At 43.9% G+C, this 22,963-nt stretch overlaps 1 protein-coding gene across 1 annotated transcript; it reads right to left on the bottom strand.

Annotated features, from left to right (window-relative positions):
- Nucleotides 1-2,723: 2,723 nt before the first annotated feature.
- On the bottom strand, nucleotides 2,724-21,085 carry KCTD18 (potassium channel tetramerization domain containing 18). Its single transcript, XM_054971741.1, has 7 exons — nucleotides 20,887-21,085; nucleotides 17,447-17,648; nucleotides 15,274-15,485; nucleotides 11,870-12,063; nucleotides 10,272-10,366; nucleotides 9,318-9,420; nucleotides 2,724-3,693 (listed from the first exon to the last, which is right to left on the bottom strand). Exons 2-7 carry the CDS (start codon nucleotides 17,622-17,624, stop codon nucleotides 3,189-3,191), a joined length of 1,287 nt encoding a protein of 428 aa, XP_054827716.1. The 5' UTR covers nucleotides 17,625-17,648; nucleotides 20,887-21,085; the 3' UTR covers nucleotides 2,724-3,188.
- Nucleotides 21,086-22,963: the final 1,878 nt, after the last annotated feature.

The raw sequence follows: 22,963 nt of genomic DNA, 5'->3' as shown, positions 1-22,963 counted from the left end.
TATTCTCATCCGGGCAGTGGGTAACTTTCAATGATATGCCCAAGTTGTACTTTCTGCCTCACAAGCGAACAGATGTCATTGAGAAAAGCACAGCACTGAGGTGTCCAGCATGTTTGTATACTGAGAGCACAGACACAATTTATCCCTCCAACACTGCACCATACAATTCCCTTCACAAAAACCCACACCCCGTGACTGATATTTGCGGGTCATTTATTAAAACAATACTGTTGGAAGAGGTATTATTTCCTTCCCATTTCCCCAGATGAAGCCTTCCAAAATTTGGAAAAGACAGTGAAGAAATTATGCTACTTTAAAGTGTCCAGGAGTGACTGAGTATGACATGTGTTGCAATGAACTATTCAAAAAGGAAAGAAGTACGAGCTAATTCCTTCCCTATGAAGGGATCATTGTCGTGATCACTGGAAATATATATCCCAAAAGAAATTATTTATTAATGGATTATAGAGCAAATAGAGGAAAGTATGCTTTTAAGGCCAGAGGTCTGAAGGAAATAAACGAAAAGCTCCTTGAGACAGTCTCAAGATAACTTTGATTTATTTCCTGTTAACAGGGAACATAACACATGAGCGTAAGAACTACCCTTGATGGAGTAGAACGAAACTTATTTTAAAAATGGTGACAAAGTATGACAAACTGACCTAACTCTACTGATTTCTCCTAAACAATCACTGTATTTTGTAACTCTGATGGCCGGCACGGGGGCGGGGGGGGGGGGAATCATCATGCTATAAATTCAAAAGCCAACCATGTGCCTATTACTTGAAACAATCATTTGTTTTCAATCCCACATGCAGCTAACTTGTTTATAGCCATATCAATCACAGTTTCTGATATGAAAGGTTAATTGAGGCTAACTAACCCATGCTCAATCATAGGCAAATAATTTTCTCATAACTAAACAAAGTTTTCAAAAAACTGTCCACTTGGGATTAGGCTCAGGATACACTGTTGTTATTAGGGGTGTGCGATTCGGTTTCCGATTTGGAAAAAATGCCCAAATCGAACCCGATCTGTAAAGATTTGGGTTTTCTGCTGGCCCTGTTTTAGAACACCCGAATCAAAACTTCCCAAAGTGATTCCAGTCGCTTTGGGGCACTTTAAAGTTTAAAGGGCCTTCTGGGCGTGCTGGAGGGGGGAGCTTAAAGGAAAAAATGCTCCCTGCGCCGTTTTCAAATGGCGCGAGGAGAGTTCTACCTTTTAAGTTCTCCCTCATCCCTCCAGCCGCTGGAAAGAAGAGCTTAAAGGGTAGGAGGCTTTCCGCACTGTATGCAAATGGCACACAGCGCCGTCTACCCTTTAAGCTCTTCCCCCCCTCCCTCCAGCCATCAGAGAAGGAGGCAGAGGAAGTTCTTCCTGCCTCTCAAATGGCTGCTGTGGCCCAAATCGGTTTAAACTGTTTTATGAGAAATATTAAGCCACAAGGAAAAGCCAACTAATGCAGAACAAGGCTGTGGTTAACGGAACTATAAGTAAACGCAACAATACCACTCTACTTGATTCTGGAAAAGTCATGAGTATCTTGCATGCAGCTTGAAGACTATCAACAATAGGAATCACAAGGACAGAAGAGCAACTGTAGCAAAGGAATGTGAACTTCAGTTATTGAAAACGAGACACTGAAGAATGGCAAGAGGCTCCGAATACAAGTTGCTACAGTGAAGATTTAGGTTGATTATCAGCAAGATTCTCAACTATACAAAGGGTCAGATGACGGAAGAAGTTTCATGGAAAAGTTACGGCATTAAGGAATCTCTTTTGATTTTGATGTCTTCTGTTCTCTTCAAAGAAAGCCACTTTTGAATCCTTATGGTTGCAAAGATGTGCTTAAAAGTGTGTGAGCCTGCCTGCTGAGATCTCAGGTGGTAAGACAGATTTGCAGAACAGGATTTTCAGTGGCAGAGGTTTCATTGCTATATATAGTACCTTGCTGCTACCCTTGACACTTAAAAGCTAGACATGGGCACGAATTGAAATACGAAGCAAATTTTGTCACAAAACGGGCCGTTTCATGTGTCATGAAACAGTGTTTTGTGGGGCTGTGGTTATCACGAAATGATCATGAAATTCATGACTTTTTGGCCTGTTCCGTTAGCTTCATGAACGATTCGTAATTGCAGACAGGCTGGTGCCCATCCATTGATTCCCTAGGCAACAATGGGCCCAGACCTTTTGTTGACATTGGAAACCCCAATCATAGCCCACTTACCTTTGACTGGCAGCTCTCCTAGCCATCTGGAGAGCTTCCATTCTGCCCTATACAGCCAGGAGTTGGGGTCAATCCCCTAGGCAACCAAGGAGGTGGGCCTTCTGTAGCCATGGGCACACCAATCTCACCCCTCCAAACCCTGTTAGGCAGGTCTGTCAGCCAACCAGCTCCACCATGGCTGGTCCTTTGTCCTCCTCTGATCCAGCAACTCCCAGTCCCCGTTTCAGTCATGCACTCTGGCAGCACTTCCCTTCCCAGCCTTCCTGTTGACTTTCCCGATCAACATATTGCAAACTGGGAGGGTGGGTGGAGGAGAGCCTGCTGAAGTCTCCCTGCGAGTTTGGCATCTCCGGGTATGAAGGGGGCCGTTGAAATGCCCCGGGTTCTGACGAATCACAAAACTAATGAATTGTTTCGGCAAACGTGTCAATTTCGTGAAGTTTCGTGATTCATGGATCGCGACAAAACACAAAACTCTTGTTTCGGGGTTTTTCTGTTTTGTGCCCATGTCTATTAAAAACAGTACAAATCATATCAACAGTAACAGTTGCAAAATAAACTATTATACATTTATGAGGGGTTACAAAACCGGGGAATGTGGTGGATATTTTGTTTGTTTTCAGTTTTGCCTAGATTTCACACAGACCAGCATATATTCCATTTTAAAACGATTTCAGCATAACAATTTTGATCTACATAAAGAAATGGGACCCCCCAATACAAAGCATGACAATTTAAAAAAATGTCCATGCCCTTTTTGCACAATAAAGAGATTTTTTTCCAGACACGTGATTAAAAATGTTAAAATGCTTGCCCTCCCATTTTTCTCCAGACTGTCTATTACTTGCTGCTGTCTGACACAGTTGACTGTTTCCAGAAGATCTACCTTTAGTAAGATCATGACTGCAAACATTATGTAGGATCATTTATCTGGTCATTCTGTAAATGATTTTTAATATTAACACTCCAATGAGAACTCAAATTCTTCCTGACCTGGGGATGCAGAAGTGGAAGCAACCGCAACGGCTGGAACTTGCTGCTCAGATATTTTGCTCAGTACTGATGAAGAGTGTCGAGATGATAGTTCATTGCAAAGTGGAGTCCGCTTGATTTTTACCACACGACTGGTTGCAAGTTTCTTGGCTAATGGGGCCTTCAAAGTATTTTCACAAAGTTCCCCATTCTCAGAACTCCTAATTGATACCTGAGAGGTTTTAGTTACTGACACAGATTTTGCAGGTAGTGTTTTTGGTAGTACTTTGCACGGTAACAAACTGTCTCTGGAAGGTCGTTTAAGAGTCACCTTAGATCGAGAAGATGCATGACAAGCCGCTATCTTTAATGAAGCAGAGTTCTTAACTTTGATACAGGTACTTGTTGAAGGACCTGAAAACTGAATTGGCTTTCGACCTGTTCTACTGCTCGAGTACCTTTCTTCCTCTTCAGTGTAGTCTAGTAACCGCCTGTAAATAAAAGCAGACATTCACTGCAACAAATCAAGTACTTCGGGTAATACTTCACAGAACATAGTTAGGATGCAAGTGAACATGTATCCCACACTCACATTTAGATGCAATGTGTGGGTTACATGTTCAAAATTGGAACAGTAGGAACTTCAAATGAACAAACAGTCCACTATTAAAAATAGTAATAGGGAAACCTATTGGAATGAACCAGTCATGTTTGGCACACATTAGCAAGGAAGTAATCTTCCTTGTCCAATGCCAACTGCAGGATCTTTTAAAATATAGTATCATATGCTCACAAATAAGTTGTTATGACTACCTGTATTACGTAAGAGCTGGACTCTGCTATTAGTGGCCTGTACTATCAACACATCCCTGTTGTACCTTCAAGAGGCTCCTATGGGTCACATAAATGAGGCTTTCAGAGTGGCTTTGTTCATGGAAAACCATTTTCTATAATATGTCAGGTTATGTAATATGCATCTATATATCAATTTGATTTTCTGTACAGGTTTTTTCTCTATCATGTGCGTACTTGGGGTTCTCTTTATGAGCTCCCTTCCCTCCACTATTTTCTGTTAAATGCCAACGATTTAGAAATCCTGTAAAATGTCCCAGCATAGCACCAGTAAAGTAATTGGAACAATAAAACCTAGAGACAAAAAGGGATCCTGTTGAAAACATTATATTCTCAAAGAAACAGTCAGAAGAACACAGCTATATTTTAAAATAGGAACAACATATGAATGTTTTTTTTTATCAGAGGATGATGAGCATGTGTTTCTGTGCAATGAAACACAGTTGAAACACATTTAGAAAACGTTATACAAATGGTACTATGTCAATTAAAAAATAGCAGGATGTGTCCAGTGGCACCTTAGAAACTAATAAGATTTTTCAAGGGTATATAAGCTCCTTTCTTCAGCTACGTGGAGGATGGGAGAACTCTAAGCCATTATATCTCAGTGAGAAGGTGGGAGGGGTGAAGCAAAAAAAGACAGAGTCGGGATTTAAAGGTACAGTGCAGCTTGATTAGCATCTATAGTGAGATAAAATCTTGCTGATCTACCATGGTCCAACATGGCTACCCACCTGAAATTAGAAAGCAGTAGTGCTTCAGGTGTATGTTAGTGCTGCGGCCGAGCAAGAACCAGTCTGTTGCATATATCGGACCACAAAACTGATTTGGGACACTACTGCTAAAATGATTGCATGGAGTTCTTCCTATTTACCAATGTCATGCAACAAGATCAAAAGTGAACTAGACATCTTACATGAAAACAACAACAGCTAAAAAGGCATATTTCACTGTAACTATGCATTCAGAAAAAATGTAGCGATAAAATCATAGGAGATCATGTTCATGAACAAACCACAGGCATTAAAATGAACAACGGAAATTAGCATTCTGTGAACTCTTCTGTAATGAAACCTAACAGTCAATGGCTATAAGACACATTGCCTTTAGTTAATGAGTACAAGAAAGATCTACTTTTACAGTGCAATCCTATGGAGAGTTCCCCCAGTCTAAGCCCATTGACTTCAATGGGCTTAGACTGGAGTAACTCTTCATAGGATTGCATTGTTAGTTTAGTAAGATACACTTTTCAAAAAATCACAACTGAAACTGAGCTGCCGAATCAAGCCACAAACAGATTTGGTTTAATGAAGTATCAGGCAGCATCGCCGTCCATTCCAAGCCTAAATCAGAATGAAATTCGAACACATCACAGCAGGAGACCTTGACCGTCTTTTAAAAGCAAAAAAAAAAACACTGAATAAACAGCGCAGGGCTCCTTGGAAGAGGGGGCAACACAGACCTGTCACCAAGTATCCCTGATGGCACTGATGCAGACATGTGAAATTAACACTGCTGCAAAACGGGAACTGAATGATTAGTTATCCTACAGTAATTTAAGAAGCAAGACATCAAGTTCTTCAGGAAAAAAAAATCTCGCAAACTTCTACAATAGCTTCAGGCTGTTTATAGAACAGCCCACTATAAATGTTGTAAGTAAATAGCTTTGTCTACCATGGAAAATGCTTTTGCAATGGCTAAGATTGCACTTAGCGGCAGCAAATTCATTCAGTGGTTAAGACACATGCTACACAAATCTGTCTCAAATCTTTCAAACACATGGAAGCAAACAACAGTATAATGTAATTGTGAACCCATTCTACACAACAGGGTTGTGGTTCTGACTTTCTGAAGCAGAACCCACTTCTAAATTCTTTAGTTGGAAAGTAACTCTTCACTATTTTTTTGCTCCCCACCATAAAACCCAGGAATCTCTCATTAACACTGAACAGGTTTATGTTTTATTTTTCATGCTTTGTATTTATATAAATACTAGCTTGATACCTGTGCTTTGCTATGGTATTTAACTACTTTAAATCCAGTTCACATCGAGGTTCGCGTCAAAATGGCCCCTAGAAAGGGCGTGCACCATCTCCCCATGAACATTTAAAAACTCATTTACCGTACTGATTTTTATATAAAATCCCTATTCAGGAGTCTTGTACCATCTTTCTTCAACTGTCTGGTTTCCTTTACCTAGGACTTTTTTCTGGGAAAAGAGGAGGTGGAACTCTCTATTATCACATGTGTGCTCCTGGAACTGACATCACTCTCGGAAGTGCTGCCACTTCCCAGAACCCAGAAAAATGCATTACGACAAGATAAATGTGAGTAAGCTGGGGAAATTACACTATTATGGGAAAGGGTTTTTTTTTCCTTTCTGTATCCTCTACAAAAAGAGAAATCTTCCATTCCCTTTCCCAAACGTTTCATTTCTTTGGAATCATATTTTAAAATATGCAAGAAGGAGGGGGCCTCTAAAAATCCAAAACCCATCTTACAAATCTAAATTCTAACAGATTTCCTCTGCCAGCATAGAAAAAAAATCCAAAATTCTTTCTCAAAATTCCACAATGTCTGAAATTCCTAATCTAATGAATATTGAATTTTCAAATTTTCAGGGAAAGTTTTGCTTTACTGGAGCAATTCAAAATTAGATAATCAACTTTAGCTGCACTAGATTTATACTTAGTTTAAAATGGCTTTTTTTGTTGCCTGCCAACTGTACCTTACCAATGGATAAGCTGTTGTGACATTGTGAAATGCTCATAAATATTCCAATGTCCCAGACAAACAATATTCATAAAAACTTCCTTAACACCCATATGCCCACTGCAATTTCAGTGATGTTAATCAGCTAAGGGTGGGGAGAACCATTTGAGCTATAGCTATTAAGATATAAGAACATCTACATGCTGATGACTATATTGATGAAAGCCTTCTGTGACTTGGACACAGCTATCCATTCCTAGCATAAAACTGGAATAACCATAACTGATATTTTAACTAATACAAATAACCATAACTGATATATTTAATTAACACAGAACAAATTTGCATTCAAAAGCTGTGGGAACCAAAACAATGTCAACTTCAAACAACAAAATGAAAGCAACACACACACACACACACACACACACACACAGCCTCACCCCCATGAAAAGAAAGCAGAATGAACTCAAAGCAGCACACACACACACCTCCCACCCCCCATGAAAAGTAGAATGAACTCAAAGCAGCACACACACAGCCATACCCACCCACCCGAATGAAAATAAAACAGAATGAACTCAAAGCAGCACACACATACACAGAAGCCCCTGAATGAAATGAAAGCAGAATGAATTCAAAGCAGCACGCACACATGCATGCACACACACACACAGCACACCTCCCCTGGAAAGAAAGCAGAATGAACTCAAAGCAGCACACATACACATACAGCCCCACCCCCCACCTCTCAATGAAAATAAAACAGAATGAACTCAAAGCAGCACATACATACACAGAAGCCCCTGAATGAAATGAAAGCAGAATGAACTCAAACCAACACACACACACACAGCACACCTCCCTTGGAAAGAAAGCAGAATGAACTCAAAGCAGGACACATAAACACACAGCCCCACCCACCCACTCCCCCAATGAAAATAAAACAGAATGAACTCAAAGCAGCCCACACATACACAGAAACCCCTGAATGAAATGAAAGCTGAATGAACTCAAAGCAGCTAAACCTCCCCTGCAGAGCCCGCAGGGCCGAAGGAATCACATGGGCAGATTCTAGAGCTGCTGGAACGGCGTTCTGGAGCGTTCCCCCTCAAAAAAAAGCCCTGCCTTTACACAATTTTTACCTCAGAACACAGAGTTCCACAGCTGACCAATCAGAGAGAGGGGAGTGCAAGCAGGCAGATCCTGCCAGCCACAAAGGAAAGCCAGGCCCCACAGGGAGATTGGCAACCCTAGTGAACTTTATGGGGAAGATGGGAGGTGTATTTTACCTATGGACACATTCAACGATTCCCAATAGCGACTGCATACTGTTTAGAATGTGGGGGGGGGGGGGGTAAGGACCAATCAGGCCACATACACAAATGACCTCTGTGCTCCAACTGTCTATGGGGGGAGGGTTCGAATGAGGTATGGAATGTTATGAACACCAATCAGGCCGCATATGCAAATGACCTTGAAAGGCTGGCCCAATCAGGGAAAAGTGGCCTAACTGGCAAGAGTTGCAAGCAGGCAGCAGCCTGCCAGCCCCAGAGGGAAGCTGTATCCCTTTGGGAAAACACATTTTGCCCCTTTTTCCCCCATTAGGGGGCAAACTTCTTAAAACCCTTTCTTAGTGGGTGTTTACATCATGAAAGGAATGTTCTCCCCAAATTTCACGTTTCTAGGTCCAGGGGTTTGGGCTGGGCATTGATGAGTCAGACAGGACACTTGTCTTTATATATATATATAGATGTAGCATTGGGATGCTGACTTAGAGTCTGAGAACCACTATGGTAGGGAGTAAGTACTGCTGCCAAGGTGATGTGGATGCAAGGTAAACTTTACTGAAGTTCCCTGCAGATACAGCCTTACAGATAGCTACAGTACATCCTACTACTTTCCAAAAAGCATAACAATGGCAAAGTAAAAGTTTGCCATAGACAGCATGGGGTATACGGCTATCAACTGGATGCTTCTACTGCATGTATCTTCAGAGAACTGACACACACAAAATACGTTTAAAATCCAATCCCCTCCTATCTGACGAAGGGAGCTCTGATTCTCAAAAGCTCATACCCTGGAAATCTAGTTCCAGGGTAGATTTCTTGCATGACTCTTAATAGTTTAGGCAGATGCTTTTTAAAAACAAACATACTCTTTACAAAGATTTTCTTATCTTCAGTCGTAGGGAAAATTCTTGTGCTGTGGTGGGAGCTGCTGACAAAGACATTTTAAAAAAAAAATCTGCAAAGCCAATCAGATCTCCAATAGCCAAGCAGAAGCCCTGCTGGGCAAAAGCTGCACCTGGACCTGCCTGCTTTATAAAGCACTTCGCAAGCACCAGGAAAAGTGTCCACAGATGCCACGGTGCCTATGAGCACCTTGTTAGGGAACTCTGATCTAGGGAGACAGTACATCTGGAAAACATAATGCAAGGGAATATGGAAAGTGAACAAGAAAGAAGAATTCATGTGTAGTTGGGAGAGGGGGGGTTAAGCCCGAAAGCAGTCTCTGTTCATCATAACCTTAACTACTGATTAATAGGACATACCGTTTAGGAACTGGAGACATGTTTTCCAGGCTTCCTTTCAAAGGGCGTTCCTCAAGAGTCCAGCATTCTATAAATTCCTGTGGAACTCGCCAGTAACTGACACCTGTAATTCCAAAGACATCATTTCATAATAGTCAAGATAGATAAACTGGAATTGTTTTTCCTACTTACAAAACTAAGCTTTATGATCCTCCTCCTGTTTAAAAAAAATACTTGCTTGGTGTAATGGTATCATACTAGTTCCATAAAACAGAAAACAATTAACTATCCCAGTTGGTATGAGTTTACAAATTTTTATAATTCATAGAATCCTTTACACAGAAAAAAACCATATTAAAGTTTACACTGATACTCATGATACGCAGATCCAGAGGAGTTAGCCGTGTTAGTCTGTAGTTGCAAAATAGCAGAGTCCAGTGGCACCTTACAGACTAGCCAACTTTACTGTAGCATAAGCTTTCGAGAACCACGGTTCTCTTCATCAGATCTGACGAAGAGAACTGTGGTTCTCGAAAGCTTATGCTACAATAAAGTTGGTTAGTATTAAAAGTGCTCATTATACACAGCACTCCAAATAACTTCAGATTTCCCTCCATTTTGCCATTTGTATGCTTAATCAGACAGCTGGTATTTGACACCAAATACTGTAAACCCAGAAACCTGGATTTATTGAGGATATGCTCTGCTCCCAAAGAAACCAAGTCAAATTATGGGAGAGAGATCTTCCACAGTTCTTTAACATGCTTGTTATAAGCCACTATGAGAGCCCAACAAGGCTACTCTAAGCACAGTACAAACTCTTAAATGAGTAAGTTGCTCCATAATCAATATTCAGCCAAGCTGAAGATCTCCCTGCTACTGTAGGCACAGTTGCTATTTCATCTCTAAAGACATATGAAGGGTAAATATGCATAACTTCTTTTTTATTGAAAATACTATTTAAAAAGTCCGTACCTTTTCCTTCCCATGCCTCAAATGCATCCATCATTTTTTTCAACTCAGCCACTGAATAATAGCTCCAGATATATTGGACATTATTTCCAGCCTCTCTAGATAAATATTGTAGAAAAAAACAGGATGCATTATTTTACAATTTTTTAGAAGATCTGCTTTAAAATATTAATATTTTCAAATGAATATAAATATTGGTTGTTGTGGGTTTTCCGGGCTGTATTGCCGTGGTCTTGGCATTGTAGTTCCTGACGTTTCGCCAGCAGCTGTGGCTGGCATCTTCAGAGGTGTAGCACCAAAAGACAGAGATCTCTCAGTGTCACTGAGTGACACTGAGAGTGACACTGAGAGATCTCTGTCTTTTGGTGCTACACCTCTGAAGATGCCAGCCACAGCTGCTGGCGAAACGTCAGAACTACAATGCCAAGACCACGGCAATACAGCCCGGAAAACCCACAACAACCATCGTTCTCCGGCCGTGAAAGCCTTCGACAATATAAATATTCTTTACACAAGGATGCTGCGACCGGTTTAGAATGTACAGAAGCTGGACTGCAGGCTGCAGCAGATTTGGGGCCATTTGGGACCCGTTTGGGCCAGATCAGGGCTGAAACAGCCCGGACCAGGTCAGCGTCAGGCAGGGGAGTTCCCTCAACCGGCACTGACCCGATCCGCACAACTGACCCGGCATTGACCAGGCGGGAGAGGCTTCCCTTGCCTGGAACTGACCCAATCCTGGCCGTTTTGGCCCTGATCCTGGTGGAAATGGGTCCCAAATGGCCAAAAGTTAAGTGTTTAAGGCTTATTGCTTGGAAGGCCGACGCAGCTACTGTTTAGACTTTTTGATTATACTTTGTTCTTGGGTTTAAATGTGTTTTAAAATGTTTTGTAACATGAATTTAAGACTCCAACAGGATGGATTAGCTCTAAGTGCTCTTAAGAAATAAATATTTAGATGTCAAGGATGCACTTTTAAACATTATTTTTGCTCGAAGAACAATACAGCTATCAACACTAATGCTTATGGGTGTGCCACAGAGTGTCCGTGTTTGGGGCTGATGCCTTCTACAGAATTCCACTGCAGCAATATACAAAGGAAGATTTCTCTAAATTAAATGAGAAGGTTTGCAATACAATGCACAAATCCCTCTGCCAAAGTTAAGTGTAAGGATGCCAGGGTAGTGGCCATAACACACTTAAAGTTTTCAATGGGTCAAAAAAGAAATTTTAAAACCCAAACCCAATCTAGTAACACACTAGGTTGCAACCAGGGCACTAACACCTTTGAGTATTCTCACAGAAATTTCCAAATAAATTTTTAAGCATAGCACACGTGAGAACAGCTGATATTAAACACATTATCTAGCAAAGGTGTATGGTGACTTTGCAGACCATCATTTCTACTTACAAGTTAAAAACCTGAATATTTAAGTTACTGAATCTAAGGCAACATGAAAAATCCCCGAGCTTCAAAGCACAGGTATGCACAGGTCTTCATGCACTGGACATTCTCTTACAGAAGCGAAGCACACAGCTCTCAAAACTGCATCATCTTACAAACACACTTTCATGTAATCACATGGCTGGGTAGTATTTCCCACCTCTTATAAATATTTTTACTGTGAATCCTCCCAGCCAGTTGTTTTTCAACTGCCGCCATTCCATCAGTTTTTGTTGTGTAAACACCGATTATTATACTCTCACAGCTTGCTCCGGATGTGCTGAGATAGTGTAGGACCCAAACGGTAGGCTTGACAGATATTAAGCCATAAGAGTCACAAAAATCCATTAACGCCTGCAAAAAACCCACAATTTTATATTGTAACAGAGTGATCACACACTATTTAACTAAGATTATTTGCATGTGTTCAAAATGATCTTCTGGGTCTAAGATAGAAAGGAACTCATTTTTCTTTTCCTTTTTGCAAAAATGCTTGAGGCAAAATGCCAGTCCCACTCCCTCCCCCCACCAGCCTCTGCTTTTCCCACTCCTGCCCCAGCTCTTCACCATTCTCCTTCCATCAGCTTCTAGTCTTGTGTATTTTCTCCCCCTCCCCTATCACCCACCTACCTAATTTTTCTTCCCCCCTCCCTCCATCATCTACCTGCTTTTGCTATCCCCCCCAAACTTACCACCTTTTGTTTTCACCAATTGTTATGCACTATTTTGGGTTGCTCTGGCAACACTAAATGTTACCAAGTGTTATTTTTTTTTACTCTTTTTAGCGTTTTGTTTTTATTGTTTTTAGCTCCCCAGTTTAAAAAAAAAAACTTTTCAATTTTTCTGGAAATTGGGTTTCTTCTGGGTTTGCAGAAGTATATCTTAGCCATGGGTGGCCTTGCTGTGAAAATGTTTTGACCTGCACTGGGGCAGAGAACACATCTATGTGATACTATACTATACAATACTAGATCTGTTAGGAACAAAGTTGCATGCACTGCTGGGATGTTGCAGGAAGAGAAAACTGATGTGGTTTGCTTAACAGAGACATGGCTGCAGGAAAACGACAAGGTGTGTCTATCCCAACTAACTCCCCCTGGCTACAGCATCCTACACCAACCTCGCTATGGTAGCTGGGGAGGAGGGGTTGCTATTATTCTCCAGGAGTCCTTCAACTTCCGCAGATCTCCAGTACAAGCTATAACTGGTACGGACCGCATGCTCCTGTCTCTGGGAATTAAAGACAGATTGGGTATCCTGCTTGTTTACAGACCACTCAGCTCCCGCCTAACCACTCTGAGTTGGCAGAGCTGCTAGCAGACGTGGTGCTGGAGACACCTGTGTGTGTGTGTGTGTGGTGCCCTCAAGTCAGAGTTGACTTATGGCCACCCTGGTAGGATTTTCATGGCAAGAAATTATCAGAGGCGGTTTGCTGTTGCCTACCTCTGCAACCCTGGTCTTTGTTGGAGATCTCCCATTCAATTACTAACCAAGGTCGACCCTGCTTAGCTTCTGAGATCTGACGAGATCAGGCTCACGTAGACTTACTGTTCTGGGAGACTTCAACATCCAGGTCTGGCTCAGGAACTTACAGCTTCCTTGGCAACCTTGGGCCACTCTCAAATAGGGACAGGCCCTACGCATGAAAGTAGCCACACCTTAGACTTAATATTGTGCACTGAGCCTATGAGGGAAAACCTTGTTTCAACGGTGGAGATTCAGTCTGAACCTTGGTCAGACCATCACCTGCTAAAGTGAAAATACCCGCAATACCCCATAAAATGGGGGTCCAGTTAAAAGGCTCATAGACCCTTCCAGATTCCAAAAGGCCTGATCTGTCTGCAGCCTTTGACACAGCAGACCATGCCATCCCGTTGAGGCATTTAGAAACAGAAGTGGGCATCAAAGGATGTGCCCTGGACTGGTTTAAATCATTTCTCATTGAACGGACTCAAAGGGCTGCTGTCGGAGATCAGCTATCTTCGGGGTTCCACAGGGCGCAATCTTATCTCCCATGTTATTCAACCTCTACGGAAAGCCTTTAGAACTCATTCACAGCTATGGAGTTGGATGTCACCAATATGCAGATGACACCCAACTCTATATCTCGCTATCCAGGTCCCCACAGGATGCAGTAGAAATCTTAGATCACTGTGGTGAAATGGCTGAAAATGAACACATTGAAATTGAACCCAGACAAGACAGAAGTGATGCTTGTTGAGAAGGTAGAGATTTTTGAAGGACATTATACTTCCCACTTTCGATGGAGTTCGTCTGACCCTTGCAGACTCAGTTAAGAGCCTAGGGGTTATACTGGATCCAGTGCTACTACTAGAAAAACAAGTTAAGGCAGCCACAAAAAATGCTTTCTACAACCTCACTCCAGCCTGGAAGATGGCTTCTTACCTCGACACAGCCGACCTGGCCACCTGGATCCATGGTAACATCAAAACTTTATTGTAATGCACTATACATAGGTCTCCCATCTAAGTTAACTAGGAGGCTCCAATTGGTGCAAAATGCTGAGACTCAACTATTATCAGAAGTGAGCAGGAGCATGAACATCACTCCCATCCTACTGTCACTCCATTAGCTACCTATTAGTTACCATGCTCAGTTCAAGGTATTGGTTATGACATACAAAGCTCTTCACAGCCTTGGTCCGGCATACCTACGAGACCGCCTCCTTCCCCAAGTTCCTCCACAGCAGCTTCGCTCATCTGAACAGGGTCTCCTGCAGGTGCCACCCAGCGCATGGGCAAAATCAACAGTAACCCGTACATGGGCTTTCTCTGTGATGGCCCCTACCCTGTGGAACAGCCTGCCTGAGATCAGGAGAGCCCCCACTGTCATGGCTTTCCACAAACGATGCAAAACCAAATGATTCAAAAAGGCTTTTTACTCAGATAGGAGGGCTGCATTGTAGGGAAGAGATCTCAGATGCTTTGCTAAAGAGTTAGGGACCTTAGACTTCACCACTATGTTGCCTTACATATTAACTGCTGCTTTAAATACGTACTCCTATGTACTACCTGTGCTTCATGTTGTCTAATGTCAGTCATAGAATTGATTATGTTCTGTTTCAGCATTTCTTCAACTCTTTATTGGATCCTTGCTAATGCCATGTCTTTGTAAACTTGTATTTATTTATTCTATGTCATTGTTTATGGAAATATCCCTGACACTGTATGGAAATGTCCTTGATACTGTATGGAAATGTCCTTGATATTTGATTGTACTACTCTCAAACTATGTAATCCACCTTGAGTCTCAGTGAGAAAGGCTGACTATACATAAATAAATAATGATAATGATAAATGTGCTAGAGACAGCAGTGGAAGCCACATTCTTTTAAACGGTGTGATATTTGGAGGATCAAGTTTGTTCAGAACTTACACTACTGGACTAGAAGCATAGCTACAGTGCTAAAGAACCAGTCTTGTAAACAGTCATCTGCACAACAGCTACCATGCACCCCCTCTCTTTGCCCATCCTCTAGATTTCCAGCTCAGCAGCTACTTCAACTACTTCCCGTAATTTGGGGCCATAAGAAAATTCCAAGACCTTTTTAAGATCTGTGTTTGACCTTAGAGAAAATGTCTCCATTTCGTTGGCCAAGTGGTCAGCAAGATTGTAAGGGTAAGGAATGCCAAAGTAATCCGCTTCTTCCTGCAATGCAATTCGTGTCTGCTCGTCTTCTGGAAGCCGAACATCGCCATGAAGATAATCTAAGAGATATTTAAAGAGGTTGCCGTCTCGATCGATAAGGCACGCTCCTGAAAACACAAGGAAAAACACTTGTGAAGTCTTAAAATATTTTTGAGAAGATGTCGATTCATCCCCATATGCCTTTTTAGTAAGCATGTATTTATTTGAAGCGATATCCTCTCCTAATCATCCTTCTTTCAGACTCACTGACACAAAATACTGTAAAAATATTACTATCAAAAGGCAAACCCAATACAGAAGACTAGTTTTTTTCCTCATTCACATTCATATCAGCCTGTTAATTCAGGCAACCACGGTTTAGCAGTAACTGTCCAACTTGGGCATTTTAAATCTGCCAGATTACAATAAACGCAAACCCCTGTCCACTACCTGCTTTCTGATGGTAGCCAAACACTTTCTCTCATGCCCAGTCTGTAACACTACCTGAATTCTGAGGGTGCCAACTGTCTGCCTCGACCCACTCTGCCATGTGAAAATCCTTGAGCACAAATGTCCCACCACATTTCACGGCAGTTAGAAAAGTAATTTTTTTATAGATGTTGCAATGTTAATTTAAAAGATTGGTTTTTATTTTAGTTACCGCTAAAACCAAGAGCCTTTTTCTCCATTTCCCTGATACTTGGTAGGGATGATTGCTTGGGCAAGAGATATAAATTCCTGAGGTGGGTGGTAGGCATTGTGTGAATTCCCTCAGTTGAAAGGACAGGCCTGTCATGGGTAGATTTTGTGAATCTTCCTAGTATATAATACTTGCCTCCAAAGTCTGGTCATTATACTGTATGTATCACAATTTTACACCACTCTTTCTCCAAGAGGTTCAGTGTGGCACACATCGTAATCTGTTTCTCTTATTTCTCTTATTAATCCCCACAACAATGGATGAAAATGGATGAAAAACAAAGACGCTGCAGCCTGAAGTATGTTTCCCATGAAACCAACAGAAACAAAGATGAATAACGCTGAAACCAAGCATCGTACCACATAAAAGGCTAAGCGTATTCAAGACAACTCACTTCCTCCCCTGGTGCGCCTCCAGAGGGTGCTGCTGCGGAGGGAAGACCAGATGAGGCAGCCAGACCTCCAGAGAGCGCTCCATGAAGGGAAGCCCAGGCTGGGATCAGGTGTGGAGCAGGTGGCAATGCCTGTCCCCAGCCTTCACCCAGCTGGTAGGAGTGGAGCAGGTGGCAATGCCCGCCTCCCGCCTTCACCCAGCTGGGATCAGGAGCAGAGCAGGTGACAATGCCAGCTGCCCCCCTTCACCCAGTACGGTTTCTGGCATGGAGCAGGAGGAAATGCCCATCCACCCCCTCATCCAGCCAGAATCAGGAGCAGAGCAAGTGGCAATGCTCTGCCACTTGCTGGGATCAGGAGTGGAGCATGAGGCAATGCCCGCACCCCCTCACCTGGCCTGGAACAGGCACAGAGTAGGTGGCAATGCCACCTCCCAACTTCACACGGCTGGGATCAAGCACAGAGCAGGAGGCAATGCCTGCCCCTTCTTCACCCAGCCGGGATTAGGAGTGGAGCAGGTGACAATGCCAGCCCCCCTTCACCCAGCCAGGATCAAGTGTGGAGCAGGAGGCAATGCCCACTCCCCTTTCACCCAGCCAGGATCAGGAACGGAACAGGTGGCAATGCCTGCCCCCCTTCACTCAGCCGGGTTCAGACGCAGAGGAGGTGGCCATGTCCGGCCCTCCCTGCCTTCATCTGGCCAGGATCAGTGACAGAGGTAGGTGGTATGCTATTATTGCTATTATTGTGTGGTCTATGACCGTAATAAAGATATTTGATCTTTCAGTGACAGAGGAGGAGGTAATGCCCACCTGCCCATGCTCCCCTTTTTAGAGCCTGTTGTATTTCCCCCCCACAATGGGCTTTGTTGCTAGTATGTAATAATGAATATAAAACCACAGAGGTTTTCAAATGGGAAAATAATTCCACATTCATAACTTAAAGGCTAAAATAAGTTAATTACATTTTTATTTACACCTTCATGCATTTTCGTTACCTGAGTCATCCATTTTTAGAGGAAACCGCCCGCTGAACATGGATGCTAGCATTGATTCCTTAAAGCGGCATAAAGATTCACGTCTAGCAGTATACATGCAACCGCCAACATTAAGTCGAAGAATATCCTCCACCTCTTTACTTTTGCCGTCTTCCATTGTATTTGCCACTAGTATCATTGACTGGATGATGTAATTTTAAACCTGTAACAATCATAAAAACAGAACAGTTTGCAAAATACAGAACTGACCTAGTTCTGACAGCAAGGGTACATGAAATACTATGCAGTTGGTACTGCTAAGCTGGATGTCATATATGTCTATCTACATATCTGTCATGAGTATTTTTTCTGTATTCTGTGCTCTGTACTGATCCTCTGAGAGTACAGAAGTTGCATATCAGTGGCCTGTTTGGCTGGAAGTTGTTTATCTTACAGGTGCCTGCTGTGGTGTCTACTTTTGTTTTCACAGCTGCTTGAGAATGTGTCCTTGAGGGGCGGCTTGACCCTGGGAACTGAAAATGACTTCATTTTTTGCTTCTTGCCTCCAGTTCTTCTTTGCTCCTATCTCAAAATCCCTCTCCCCCCCCCCCCCATTCCTGGCACTTTCACGCCAGAATCCTAACCCTCCATATCCTACAGGCAGGAAGTTGCCCTATAACTAACCCCTCCAACCTTATACATGTCACTTCTGCCAATACCCTTGCCTGTGTCTACTGATACTGATGCATCTCTAATAAAGTAACTTTTAACTCATACACTGGAGTGTGTGCAGTGGAGTACTATGGGGATCTAACTGTAAGAACCTGACACTGGATGTTTTCACAAGGGCATTGCTTCCCAACAACCAAAGGAGAAGCCCAGCCATTCTTTGGGATCAATTACTACAGGGGGAAATTGATGCCTTTTGCCTCATTTGTGAGACACGCTTTAGCTACAGGAACCTTAATCCCACTATGTGGCACAGCACTATTAGAAAAGGCTATCAGGTGTTGAAAATAGGACTGAAACTCCTAGCACCCATATCAAATGTTCAATCCTCAGAAATTTAACAGCACCTAAGGATGGATATAAATGTTGGTTTGCAGAATTAACTCAGAGTCAAGCTATAAGAGACGAATTGCACGAGGAGGAGCACATGAAGGGAATCGCAATGTTAGCTGGGAAGCTGAGTTTTAAAAGAGATCGGAAGGCTTTGTTAATTTTCCCTCCCTACAGAGCCAGGGAGATCTCAGCTCAGAGGGTTTGTTAATTTCCTCTTTGCCTGCTGAAGGCTCTGTCAGTTTCACCCTAAGAGCAGCATCTCTCTGGCTCTGTAGAGAGGGGAAATTGACAAAGCCTTTTGATCTCTTTTAAAACAGCTTCCAGGCTAACCTTGTGACTCCCTTCATGTGCTCCTCCTTGTGTAATTTGTCTCTTGTAGCTTAGCTCTTAGTGGGAGTTTTCAACATGCATACACACCTCATTTTTGTGATTATGAGTGATGTAGGAGTATGGGGGCAGGGGAGATACAAGATAATCTAAATTGTATTTTCATAAACACTGAGCAATAATTCTAGCCCAATTTACTACATGCAGACCCTTACATAGGCTTATTTCCTACCCCTCTAAACAAATTTCTCCCCAAAGTTCCATAAAAAATTAAAAGCAGCCAATATTTTCAGGCTTCCGGGTTGTACACCCACATTTTTTCCCTCCACCTTATTCCAACGCACAATAAGCAATAATAAAATAACCAAATACATTAAGGTGCAACGGTGGGGAGAACCCCCCCCACCCCAAAGGTGAGAGGCCGACATGGCACCGCCCCCTTCAACCACTGAATGCCTGGGTGGAACAGCTCTGTCTTACAGGCCCGGCGGAACAATAATATGTCCCGCTGGGCCTGGGTCTCCATTGACGGAGCGTTCCACCAGGCTGGGGCCAGGACTGAAAAGGCCCTGGTTGAAGCAAGGCGGGCTTCCTTAGGGCCGGGGACCACCAGTAATATTCTGAAATATTAATGGCGTTACAGCCAGGACTTCTTGCAGATCAGTGCCTGCAAGAATTATTGTTAGCGGTCAAATTTCTTACAGGGAACAAAGGGTTCCCGGACCTTCCTTCCTCCCCCTGAATTTTTACTGTGTAAATTCTAAAAGAGAAACTGTAGGGAGTTCTTTAAAGACCAACTATATTTCTAGGGTATGAGCTTTTGAGAGTTACAGCGCTCTTTGTCAAATTTTGGATAGCTCATACCTTGGAAATCTAGTTGGTCTTTAAGGTGTTATTGGACCTGAATGTTGCTCTTCTGTTACAAGCCAACAGGGCTACCTGCCTGAAACTATCTGCAGGGTGTGCTATATACACTGTTCTCCAGTGGAGTAAAAACATCATGGCATTCATATTGCCCTAGAGCACAGTGGTTAAGTGGTTCAGCTGAGAATCAGCACTCTACAGGTTCGAATCTCACTTCTGCCATGAGCTCAGTAGGGTGAGACACTAACCTGTCTAGAAGAGCTCTATATAAGCACAGTTGTTATTATTAGAGTCCACCTCTGAAGCCCCCATATTCTCCACGGGAATTGGTCTCTGTGGCCTGGAGATCAGTTGCCATCCCAGGAAATTCTCAGCCATCACCTGGAGGTTGGCACCCCTACACCAGAGCTCATAAGAAAGTTGAACATCATGAAACAGCTTTAAAAACGGATAATTTTTTTGCCATTCCAGTGGGGGGGGGGCGCGCGCACGCTAAACAAAACTGTCCTTAAGGGATCCACAAGAAAGGGCCTTCCCAAAAGGTCAGAGGGAAGCAAAAGGGCTCAGCCGCGCAAGGCAGCCCCAGGTTTCCTCATAAGTAAGCCTCCATGGTTTCTACTGCTAGGAAAGCAATGCTCAGGATCCAAAGGGCCGTCCCGCTCCCGACCCAACAGGGCAGGGGGGGCACTAGGGTTGCCAGCCTCCAGGTAGTGGCTGGAGATCTCCCGGAATTACAACTGGTCTCCAGGCCACACACGTCAGTTCACCTGGAGAAAATTGCTACTTTGGGGGTGGGCTTTATGGAATTATGCCATGCCAAGGTCTTTTCCCTCCCCCAACCCCACTTTCTTCACGTTTCACGCCCCACCCACCCCCGATCTCCAGGAATTTCCCAACTTGGAGCTGGCAACCCTAGGGGCCACTCCGAAACGCGGCCGCCGCCGCCTCCCCCCTCTCCCCTCATAAATTCTCCTCCGCCATTATTTATTCCCTGCCAAGGGTAGCCGAGAAAATGTCAAACGTAAAGCGCGAAGACAGAGGGGGGCACAAGCCTGGGCAACGGTCGCCACCCCTCACCCGCCGCGTCCCCTCGTTTCCCCGAAGGGCCGAGAAAAACGGGGGAGACGCCCAGAAAACGCGACACGAAGAAGCGGGGACGGAACAACCGGGCCGCTCAAGCGGCGCCCTGGCCGCCATTTTCTCGTTACCTTTTCGGCTCCAGGCCGGCGCCGCCCGACTACGGCAGGCAGACCCGCCCGCTCTCCCTCCGTTTCTCTCGCGACAGGCGCTCGCCGCCGTTTTCTCAATATGGGGGGGGGGGAGAAGGGGAAGGGCCGTCGAGGGAGGAAGCGACAGGAGCCTCATTTGCCCATCGCGCCTCTCATTTTGGACGCTTCACTATCGGGACGCCTTTCTGACTTTCAGTTAAAAGGGCTCCGTCCTGCGTTGTGGCAGTTTACTAGGCAGCATAGTAAAGAGTCCAGTAGCGCTTTTAAGGCTAACCCACTTTATTGTAGCATAAACCTTTCGAGCACCGCAGCACGCATCTGACGAAGAGAGCTGTGGCTTTCGAAAGGTTATGCTACAATAAAGTGGGTTCGTCTTAAAGGCGCTACTGGGCTCTTTTATTTTGCAACCACGGACTGACACGGCTCATTCCTTTGGATCTGTGATCCTAGGCGGAGTTACTCCAGTCTGAGGTCGTTGTTTTAAAAGAGATTAGACTGGAGAAACTGCATGTGAATGCAGGAAAAAAGAACAAGAGCCTAGTAGCACCTCCAAGATGTAAATTGGACAGGGGGCTCTTAATCCATTAGCCTGACGAGGAATGAAAATAGGAAGGGGAGGTTTTAGAAACCAGCCTCCTCACAAAATCCAGATCTCCAACTCGCCTGCCGCTGACTCCTTCCAGCAAGTCTTTTTTTGTTGCGGATGAAAAAAAATATTAGTGTAGCTCCTTTCACTTACGTTGGATAATGCACTTCCGATGAACTCTTGCAGTTCTTTGCAACAAGATTTTCCTGCGTGCAACAGGAAAATACACCTGCAAACGATTGCTACAGCGCATTGGAAGTGCATTATTCAATGTATGTGAAAGCAGCTGACTTCAAGTCTATTGAATATTTGGCTTAGCAGGCCAGGATGCCGGTTTACCATCAGCTGCATTTTAGGAGATAAAGCTCCCCCCCTCCCCACCTCACCCTTTCAGGCATGCATATGATGGGTTTCATAGTTCTTTTCAAGAGATTGACAGTGCAACCCTAAGAAATCTTAACTCCAGTCTAAACCCATTGGTTTCAACGGACTTAAGACTGGAGTAACTCTTTTTAGGATTGCACTGTGAGCATTTCCTAGTCAAGGTTTTGGAATACAGGTATTTTCTATTTAAATAAAAAGTTTTTGAATGCTAAGTGCGGCACAAGCAGTCTGCAGCAAATCAGTTTTTCAGAGTTTAATTTGAATGGAGCCTCTTCCCTTCACTCCGACTCGGTCGCTTTCTGTGCACTTTAGGTGGGGTGGGGGTGGCTGGGGGGAAGGTTGCCAGCCTCCAGGTAGTGGCTGGAGATCTCCCGGAATTCAACTGGTCTCCAGGCTACGGAGATCAGTTCACCTGGAGAAAATGGCAGCTTGGGGGGGGGGGGACTCTATGGAATTATGCCATGCCAAGGTCTTTTCCCTCCCCAAACCCCACTTTCTCCAGGTTTCACTCTCCAGATCTCCAGGAATTTCCCAATTTGGAGTGGCAACCCTACTGGGGGGAGCGCGACAAAATAATGCCTTTCCCCAATAGACACACGGGATTTGCAAGCAAACCGAAAACCTAGCACAAGTTGAGCCGAGAAATAAAGCTGCGGCCTGTGCACACTTTGCTCGATCGTAAATCCCACGGGCCTCGCTGGGGATTACTTCTGAGTAACGGGGCATAGCAAGCCCAGCTTCAAAAATAGGCGCGAGCGCCTCCTGAGCGGTTGGCGGGAAAACGCGGCGAGTTTAACCGCTACGGGGGTTCTTATGGGACCGCCTGACGGAAACAGCTTTTGGGGCGCTGGGTAGGAAAAGGGAAGGCGAGGCCGTCTCTTTTCCTTCGTTTCCTCTGGTTTCGTTTCACTCGCTGAAGAAAAAAGGGCGCAACTCGTTAAGGGGGGGGGGGGTCACAATGATTTTGTGTTGGCAATGGCTGAGAAGTAGCCACTTTCTCTCTCCCACACAATTTCAGTCAGGAAAAGAGGGCTTTAAGCACCTGCCTTTCCTCACAGAATTTAAGGGGGGGGGGGGTTGCTTTTC

Source organism: Eublepharis macularius, chromosome 2, assembly GCF_028583425.1.
Source record: "Eublepharis macularius isolate TG4126 chromosome 2, MPM_Emac_v1.0, whole genome shotgun sequence".
Taxonomy (NCBI): Eukaryota; Metazoa; Chordata; class Lepidosauria; order Squamata; family Eublepharidae; genus Eublepharis; species Eublepharis macularius.
Note: the sequence above shows the minus strand (reverse complement) of the source record. Positions and strands in the feature narration are given on the sequence as shown.

Excerpts from the sequence above, each read along its gene's own strand:
- KCTD18 (XM_054971741.1), bottom strand. The coding sequence starts at position 17,624 with ATGATACTAGTGGCAAATACAATGGAAGACGGCAAAAGTAAAGAGGTG. Across the intron at positions 15,486-17,446 it reads TCTAAAAATGGATGACTCAG|GAGCGTGCCTTATCGATCGA; the intron begins GTAACGAAAATG and ends TTGTGTTTTCAG. Across the intron at positions 9,421-10,271 it reads TGAGGCATGGGAAGGAAAAG|GTGTCAGTTACTGGCGAGTT; the intron begins GTACGGACTTTT and ends TTGGAATTACAG.